The sequence below is a fragment of the Sebastes umbrosus genome, chromosome 2 (assembly GCF_015220745.1).
Source record: "Sebastes umbrosus isolate fSebUmb1 chromosome 2, fSebUmb1.pri, whole genome shotgun sequence".
NCBI lineage: Eukaryota > Metazoa > Chordata > Actinopteri > Perciformes > Sebastidae > Sebastes > Sebastes umbrosus.
This window is the reverse complement of record NC_051270.1, coordinates 2,292,198-2,301,841: the sequence shown is the minus strand read 5'-3', so window position 1 is coordinate 2,301,841 and position 9,644 is coordinate 2,292,198. Positions and strand designations below refer to the sequence as shown.

At 34.1% G+C, this 9,644-nt stretch overlaps 1 protein-coding gene across 1 annotated transcript; it reads left to right on the top strand.

The window, feature by feature from the left end:
* The first annotated feature begins 723 nt into the window (after window positions 1–723).
* On the top strand, window positions 724–8,127 carry LOC119502173 (gamma-aminobutyric acid receptor-associated protein-like 2). The gene is made up of 4 exons (XM_037792994.1): window positions 724–968; window positions 3,969–4,024; window positions 4,123–4,295; window positions 7,558–8,127. Exons 1-4 carry the CDS (start codon window positions 935–937, stop codon window positions 7,646–7,648), a joined length of 354 nt encoding a protein of 117 aa, XP_037648922.1. The 5' UTR covers window positions 724–934; the 3' UTR covers window positions 7,649–8,127.
* Window positions 8,128–9,644: the final 1,517 nt, after the last annotated feature.

The window sequence follows — 9,644 nt, the reverse complement described above, 5'->3', positions numbered from 1 at the left end:
TGTGTGCGTCGGAATGGAACAGCCCGGGTGTGACGTCACCGTTGGGGCAGCAGGCTGATATTGAAGAGCAGATTGTTGATTGTTGTAATAATAATAATAATAACAATAATAATAATAATAATAATAATAATAATATTAATAATTTTAATAATAATAATAATTATTATTATTATTACAAAACAAATTAAGAAAATAATAAAAAAAATAGAAAATAAAATAAAATGTTTTTTATTATTTTATTTTAATATTATTTTATTTATCTTTTTGTTTTTTTGTTTCTTGTTAAACAAAACTAACAATTTGGAGAAGTAACCTAGGGATTTTTTTTCCAAATTTTCTGATATTTTATAAACATTTTTTAATTGAATAATCACAAAATTGCATTAATTTTTAATCTATTAATCGACAATTAAAATAACCATTAGACGCAGCCTGCTACTGTAGATATATGGTTATGTTTATGTTTCTGCACTGTGGGTGGGACCAAATTCAACTAACAGGGTAACTCTGTTAAAAGGTCGCCATGTAAAAGACACAGATACAATGTGAATGTTGATATTAAAGAATAAAACATTATAGTTATCTAGAGAAGAAATTAATGTATTTAATTTTAATTATTTAAGTGTACAAAAAGTCGGAGCGTCTAATTGTCTCTCCTGTCTGCCTCCCCTCCCCTCCCCTCGGAATGGACCAGCCCGGGTGTGACGTCACCGCTGGGCAGCAGCAGCTCTGCTAGAGAAGAAGAGCAGCAGATTGTTGTTTGTTGTTTTGCTTCTGAAGAGTTGAGATCTGAGCTGTTCTCTCGTCTCCTTCCTCCACTTTAACACTCACTATTTAAAGGTTACAGTTACAGGAATATATTCAGAAAGATCTTATACATCGTGTTGGTTATAATCTTCATCTGCATCGAGCTGAAAAAGAGCCTCAGGAAACCATGAAATGGATGTTCAAAGAGGATCACTCCCTGGGTAAGAGCAGAGGAGGAGGAGAGGAGAGAGGGGGTTTAATGATGGATAACAAACAAAATGTACACGCAGTTACATTTATTAAAGTGTAATCATGTATTTAAGAGGTGGATGAGATAAATGAGTGTTTAATAGTTTAGTAAATCCCTTTAGAATAAGGTTAATTACACACTGTGGCCTGTTCCTGCAGGCTGCTGTTGAGAGAGGAGGCTCTGAGCTAGCCTGTGGTTGAGTTAGATGCTAGATAATTACTAGTCTGTTTTATACAGATACATATTATAGTTTCATTTTATTACACTTGTTGTAAACTGGAGGCCTGATAGTTGTCACCAAAGTTGTTTTGGTGAGGACAGGTGCAGGCCTGCAGAGCTGGTTTACATCCAGCTTTTAGCCTTTTAAATTATTCATCCAGATTTCTGTCAATAAATCAACTAATTGTTTACAAAAAAGAAAGAAAGAAAATGTCCCTGTCATGTTATCAGAGACTAATGTTATTCCTTAAAATAGCTTACTATGATAAAACATAAGAAAGCAAACTGAATCTGAAACCAAAACATATCTGGTATTTTTTTTACTGTCATGTTGTAAAACAGAGAAAGGCATCAATTTCTCACAGTAAATGTTTAACATTTCACTTTTATAAATTACTTAAATAATTATTTAATTAATGGAAATGTTGGCTATTATTTTTCTGTTATTCAACTAATTGTTTAAGTTGAACTATAAGGTGAAACTCAGTATTATTTTTTTATTAAAACTGGAGGCCTGATAGTTGTCACTAAAGTTGTTTTGGGAGGACAGGTGCAGGCCTGCAGAGCTGGTTTACATCCAACTATTAGCCTTTTAAATAATTCATCCACATTTCTGTCAATAAATCGACTAATTGTTTACAAAAAAAAGAAAGAAAATGTCCCTCACAAGTTATCAGAGGCTAAAGTTATTCCTTAAAACAGCTTACTATATCAAAAGGATACTAAAACAACTCATTTATACATTTATTAATCTGAAACCAACCTTTTTTACAGTCATGTAAAACAGAAGAGCAGCAGTACATTTTTGACATTTTAATTTGATAAATTATTTGAATAATTATTTAATTAATGGAATTATTGGCTATTATTTTTCTGTTATTCAACTTATTGTTTAAGTTGAAGTATAAAGAGAAACTAAGTATCAGTTTTTGATCAATCTTTTTGTCAATAAATCGACTAAATGTTTACACAAAAAAGAAAGAAAATGTCTCTCACATGTTATCAGAGACTAAAGTGATTCTTTAAAACAGCTTACTTTATCAAAAGGATACTAAAATGAATTATGATAAAACATCAGAAAGCAAACAACTCATTTGTACCTTTTATTAATCTGAAACCAAAACATAGCTGGTATTTTAATTCCTTAAACTTCATGATCTGAATTAACTTCCTGTTGACAGGCTAGCTGGTGGTGTTTATCAGACTTTAAAAATAGACTTTAATATTCAGTTTATATGTTAATTAATGAGCACAGTTTACATGTTGTTGGTGAGAAATAACATGGGATTTAAATTGTCTCTGTTTTAAATGTTAAATGTGTAAAACTAATGAGAATATGGCAGTTGGCTTCTTTCCAACACAGTGTTATTGTTGGTGTCAGTCTTGAAACTCCATTACCCATAAACCCCTCTGCTTCCTGTAAAAAAGAGGATGTTCCTTATCAAGTACAAGTTCTTTAGTTATCATACGCACAACATTTACAAAGAAGCTTCGTCCAACGATGCTCATTAAATGTGTGTAAAAAGAAAAATTAGATCACACAAGTAAAAACAACAGAAAGTCTTAATATAAGAAAGTCCAAGATAAAAATAAGGGATAAAATATAACATAAATAAAGTAATAAACATTAAACAGTAGTTGCAAATTAACTAATTGAATCTAAGCAGCAATGTAGTAAATGTATCTGCATAATGGTAAGTATAAACATATTTATACAGTAAACAGCTGTAAAACAGTAAGTAAAAGTATATAAAAGATAAAGTGACAACAGATATCCAGTTTCATACTGAATACTAATTGTATAAAGTTTTGTTCTCCTATAAGACTACAACCAATGATTATTTTCACTATCGAATAATCTGTTGATTATTTTTTAATTAATTGTTTAGCAATAAAAAGACAACAAATAGTTAAAAATCTGAGTCAGATTTATTGCCAAGTTTTCTCATAAAAGGAATTTCCATTGTTGTTTTTGGTGGATAACACTAAACGGAGTAAAAGCAAGTACTGAAAAAGTCAAGAAACAAAAATAAAATAGAAACATTTACAATAAAAATATGAAAAAATATTAAATTGCTCATCATACATACATACACTTTCCCCCATTTTCCCCAATTAAAGTAGCTTTAAGCAATGAAAATAATAACATTGAAAGTAATCGTTAGTTGCAGCCCGAGAAGAAAGAAACTAAATACAAACTTTTTTTATTTTATGTTTTATGTTTTTGTTGTGATGTATTTTAGGATGCCTACAAAAGATGAAAAATAACCTTTTGGTTAATTATGGCATTTTTTATACCATGTGTATTTATTAATTTTTACAGTCCCCTCTCAAATAGACTAAACTAAATGTTGATATAATTATTATTTGGTAGTGATTCACTCACTTTTGAGCAAATTTTGCTGTAAAAATAATCATTAATAATAGGTTTCAGCAGGAATGGTGTTATAGAGGCTGTCAGTACAATAATTACACAAAGAGCTAATGTGTTGATGATTTATTGATGATGCACTTTCACTGTTTAAGTGTCTGGATTGATTGATTGATTAGGTTTTGTGGTCTCAGTGTGTCTTTGATCCACAGCAGCTGCCTGTAAATGTCTCACCTCAGCTGTTAAATATTGATCTCTGTCCATCACTGTTTTGTCTCTCGTGTCTGAACAGAAGAGGAAGTTTTACCTAAGAAACGTGTGTTTCTGTCATCGTGTAAAAGATTAAAATAATTAACATTAATGTTTCTGTTTGTCCTCCAGAACATCGATGCATAGAGTCAGCCAAAATCCGCAACAAGTACCCTGACAGGGTCCCGGTGAGTGAACCCTCTCCAGCTGATTCAGTCTTCTTCGGGATGTGTGTTGTGTTACTGATCTGTAATCAATACCTCCGTGTGTGTGTTTGTTTCGTCAGGTGATTGTGGAGAAAGTGTCGGGATCACAGATAGTGGACATCGACAAGAGGAAGTACCTGGTCCCCTCCGACATCACAGTGGCTCAGTTCATGTGGATCATCAGGAAACGCATCCAGCTGCCCTCAGAGAAGGCCATCTTCCTGTTCGTGGACAAGACGGTGCCTCAGTCCAGGTCAGGGCCGGGACGCTGGGGGGGGTTTAGTCCTTTTAAGAGGTTCCTAATACCCGGGTCGAGTACCGGTACCGGGCCTCAGAACGTTTGCTTCATGGGAACAAATAAATGACAGGATTCAGAATAATAATTATATGATTTCATAGGTAATTATTGCAGTAATAACCTTGACATGGTGCAGTTAATTCCCTCTCGCGTCCACAACAACAATAACATTATTAATTAAAGTACGTAATTGTCATTTTTTAACTCGTATAATTTGTGTTTTGAGAGTATAAATAGAAAGAAATCAGAAAATTAATTGGTAACTATTTTTGATAATTGATGAATTGTTGAAGTTTTGGTGAAGTTTTTTCAGCAAAAATACAGGTTTATTTACTGCTTTTAAGCTGAATATCTTTGGGTTTTGTACTGTGAATACACCTCATTGGGGTGTGAGAAGTTATGGCGGCATTTTTCACTAATTTCTGGTATTTTCTAAGATTAAAATAAAAAAATAAATAATCAGCAGATTAACCGATAATAATCATTAGTTGCAGCCCTAGTGAAGATTATAACGCACGGCAATTACATCATCAATTTATAAAACAGTACTTGGTTTATTTGATTTAATCATGAGGTTTTCTCTCTAAACAGTGACACCAAGTTTGTCTAAAAGTTCAGCATCTTTCTCTGGTTGTCAACATTTTAATTTGGTCTGTATTGCAAATATTCCGACAACTTTAATTTTAAAGTTAATAAGAAAAAAAAATACAACTATCTGGTATGTTTATGAAATGCATGCAGTTAATATCCATTTAAATATAAACAGAAACACAATTCTTCTACGATCTGAATTTTTAAGAGTAACAGCAGTCACACATAACGCAATATTAACATTCCCGTTCACTTTCTTTCTATGCAAGAAAAATAAATGAAAAATATATAAATGCATTTTAAAATTAATTAAAATAAATACGTAAAAAAATAAATAAAAGGGAGAATTAAACAGGGGAGTAAATTATTAGAAGATAATTAATACGAAATACTAATTTGTCATATTTGAATTAATTGCTACATTTATGTTTAATATTATTTTTGCTATATGTAATGACTTATTTATTTATTGAGTTATTTATTCATTTATTTTTGGCAGGTTCTGTCCTCCGTAGAGTTCAACTTCGAACTTTCAGGCCAATATCGCCTCAACATCCATCACAACTTAACAGAGCTCAAAGTGGCGTCTTATTTTGTCCAAAACCCAAATATGTTTTAATTAGTATGATATGTGAGAAAGAAAAGCTGTGAATCATCACATTTCAGAAGCTTCAACCAGTAAATATTTGGCATTTTTGATGAGAAAACGACTCAATTAGCAATTAATTGATTTATCAAAATAGTTGCAGATACATTTCCTTCAAGTGGACTGATCGTTGCAGCTCTAGAATGATTTCAGGTGAAACAGCAGGACTGAGGAGGTTCACTGGTTCACAGATGATTCATCCAGTCATAAAAGGTAGTTGAGATAAAACTGGAGTCAAATCACATTTATGACTGTTATCAACAGGAACTCTGTTTAATTCAGACGCCGTCACAGTCGGGATAAAGTGACTCTTTTTAATTTCCTGTGGGGCTTCTTATCTCAGTTATTTCATTTTCATGGTTGAGTGTCTTTATAAGGTAAATTTAAGAAAAGATGATTAAATAAACTGATCAAAGAAGCTGAAGTTGGAAGAAGCGAAGCAGGTAGAGGGATTATTTCTTTGAGTACACCTGGAAAACATTAACACCGTGAGTTAATGTGTGATTAGGACTGGGTGTTCAGGCTGATTCAACAATTACCACATCCAGAGTGAGCTGTTGTTACACCCATCATCACTCCTCTCTGACCAGCCGATCATGACTCAGCACTTTCACTCTGTACTTTTAACCCCGTCACACAGAGAGAAATATATACGGCCTCTGGGACCAACAAGCAGAGCTTTTACACTTTAACACTTGTTTCTTGCTGTAGAGAACCACATCTGGTGACATAATAATCCAGTTACAGTTTCACATTAAACTATCCGAGCTTTTAATCTTTTACAGTTTAAACCTCACTAACCTGTCTGTTGTTTCAAACTGATGTTGTGCAGCCAAACAAACAGGGAATGCTATCAACACCTGCCACGTGCCAAATACCGGGTAAATGTTGGCTGTCGCATGCAGAAATTTCAGGTAACCTGCTACCATGGCAGATAGATTATCCTTATATAAAGAAATATTATTCTTAAAAAGTTAAAAATAGTCAGGGGTTAAGGTTTCATGATATTTTCTATATTCCAACTGTCTAACTCCACTGACTCAGTGTAAAATAAATAATAAAAAAATAAATGTTCGGTGACCTGCCGGAGTGGGAGGTGAGAAAAATACTAAGGCTGTCAATCAATTAGAATATATATATTTAATCGCGATTAAAACATTTTGCATCTGTTCTAAATGTACCTTAAAGGGAGACTTGTCGAGTATTTAATACTCTTATCAACATGGGAATGCAAATGTATGTATATATTTATTATTGGAAATCAATTAACAACACAAAACAATGACAAATATTGGATTATATATATATATACAATTTTGCAGCTGCAACATTACAGTGATGAACACGTTAATGCATCAATAGTTCGGATCCAATAATGTAATATATATTATTTTGAAAAGGATCATTGTGCAAAATTTGTTATTGTAAATCAATTAACAACACAAAACAATGACAGATATTGTCCAGAAACCCTCACAGGTACTGCATTTAGCATAAAACAATATGCTCCAATCATAACATGTCAAACTGCAGCCCAACAGGCAACAACAGCTGTCAGTGTGTCAGTGTGCTGACTTGACTATGACTTGCCCCAAACTGCATGTGATTATCATAAAGTGGGCATGTCTGTAAAGGGGAGACTCGTGGGTCTAGCCTCCTTCTTGACATGCAAGTATAACATGGTTGGTACCGATGGATTCTTTAAGTTTCCTGGTTTTATATGATACCAGTATTTTCACTTTAGCTTTAAAACTGAAAACGCTACAACCTAAAAATCGCAATTTGCGTTAATGCGTCATCGCGTTAACTTTGACAGACCTAGAAGGAACATGTGACATAGTGAGGCTCATTTATGTGTTTTAATGGAGCTCTGTGGCTCAGAGGAAGAAGAGATATCAGGTTGTGATACATACAATACTAGTCATTGATCAGCTGTCCTCCTGATCAATAATGACCCTGTGTGTCTTCTTCCTGTTTCAGCATCACGATGGGGCAGCTGTACGAGAAAGAGAAGGACGAAGACGGCTTTTTATACGTGGCGTACAGCGGCGAGAACACCTTTGGTTTTTAAAAAGCGGAAGCCACCATCGTGACCGGCCTTACCTGCGCGACGCCCCCTCTTCCCCCCCACATCTAATCACAGCCCTCACTCGGCCCATGGAGAGACCGCGGGGAAACCCCAGAGAGATTCAGAGACATGAACGTAACAGGACGACGAACCGACTGCTCAGCTGACTGGATGAACATAAAGGAGTGCACCGATGTGTTTGTTCTGGCCCATGTTGCACCACTTCTTAAGATTCATAGATTCAGTTGTGTATAGTGTGTTTCATTGCAATTATTATTGTTTGATGTTGTTGTGATTTGAGTGTTTTTAGGAGGAACTTTTTGATTTGTTTGTTTTTTTTCACATTTTAAATGATATGCGTGAATGGGTTTTTGCTTTTAGTTATGCTTTCCTCTTTGAAGACGATATTTAAAAAGAACATTTAATTTAATTATTTGAAATTAAATTAGGATGACCTAACCAATAAAAACATTAAAATTAAACCTTGTTGAGGTTTTTTTATCTCAAAATGTCAGCACTATAATCATGAGCTTCAACGTGTGTAACTTATTTTATAAAAAACATTTAACTGGGAACGGCTAATTTGATGCGAATGTCTAAAAATACATTATAATGTCCACATACTTTTGTCTACAATAGGGGATACAGGGATACATGAACAGTATATACTGTATGTATATTTACAGTTTCTACGGTCACTTTTGACTCTCCCAAATAAAAATAAAAAAATCAATCTCTATGAATTTTAACCATCAGAGTATGTAATACATACAAACAGGTACACAAAATTACTTATTTTTTTATTGATTTTATTCTGTAACATGTTTATTTTTTCTGTTTTCCATCACTTGTCCTTATTCTAAATGTCCTTACCGCAATATTACAATAACGTTCATTTATAGATTTTGCTTTTATTAATTTCTATTGATATAATTTATTTTTTTAAATACACTATATGTGTTAATTCCATCTAAATACAACTGTTTTGAATTTATTTTGAAAAATCAATCAATCAGATACATATATACATGTTCCCACTCAAATAAAGCCATAACCCATCATTGTCTATATGGACACCTCATGCCTGTGTTGTAGTACCATAATGCCTCCACTAGATGGAGACAGTGTGTTTCACATGGAAGGCCAGTAGTTAAATCAAAGAGTATGAAAGCAAAGAGATGAAGCTGCTGCCACTTTAAACGGAAAACGCTTATTATATTTATAATATTGTAGTGTTCAACACAGGCTATTTCAGTAGAATATGACAACAGAAGAGAAATTATTTAGTTTTATTGTTGTACGGCACTTTTTAGGCGGACGTTTAACTGTCGTCCATTAGTTACTTTCATTCAAAATGGCGGTAGTGTAGCTTTGCTGCTGGCCACCGATGTTGAAATGGAACAAACACTTGACTTTACCTTCTTGGTAATATACGATCTTTGGTTAGATTACAGCCGCGGGGGCCGTGTGCAAAATACCCGCGCAAATGAATACAAACGGCTGGAATCCACTCACAACCGCCATTAGAGCAGCCGTTATCAGCCGTTAGTAGCAGTTAGTAGCAGTTAAAAGCCGTTAGAAGCTTTAATATGACCTCAAACACTACTTTTAATCACAAAACAACAAAGGTAAGACAAATAAATCAATAGATAAAGTGAAGTTTATTTCTCATCTTGGCTGCTGGTTCAGTGAGTTTACATCGTTTGTGTGGGTAACATTAGCATGAAGTAATGTTAGCGAGCATCACTAGCGAGCATCGTTAGCTGTTTTTGCTGTGTGCTCATTTAGTTAGCTGGGGTCTTTCCCATTAGTGCTTTTATACGGCTTGATTCCTCTCCTCGGCTCCTCGACTCGTGTCTTAGTCCCGCCCACGGGAGATGCGAGCGGAGGAGGCGAGGAAACGACTCGAGGAGAGAGGAAACGAGTAAATATGTTTTTAGAGACATGAGACGTCGTTTCCTCTGAAGCGTCACGTGGAGCGACGTCCGTTTCTGATGAC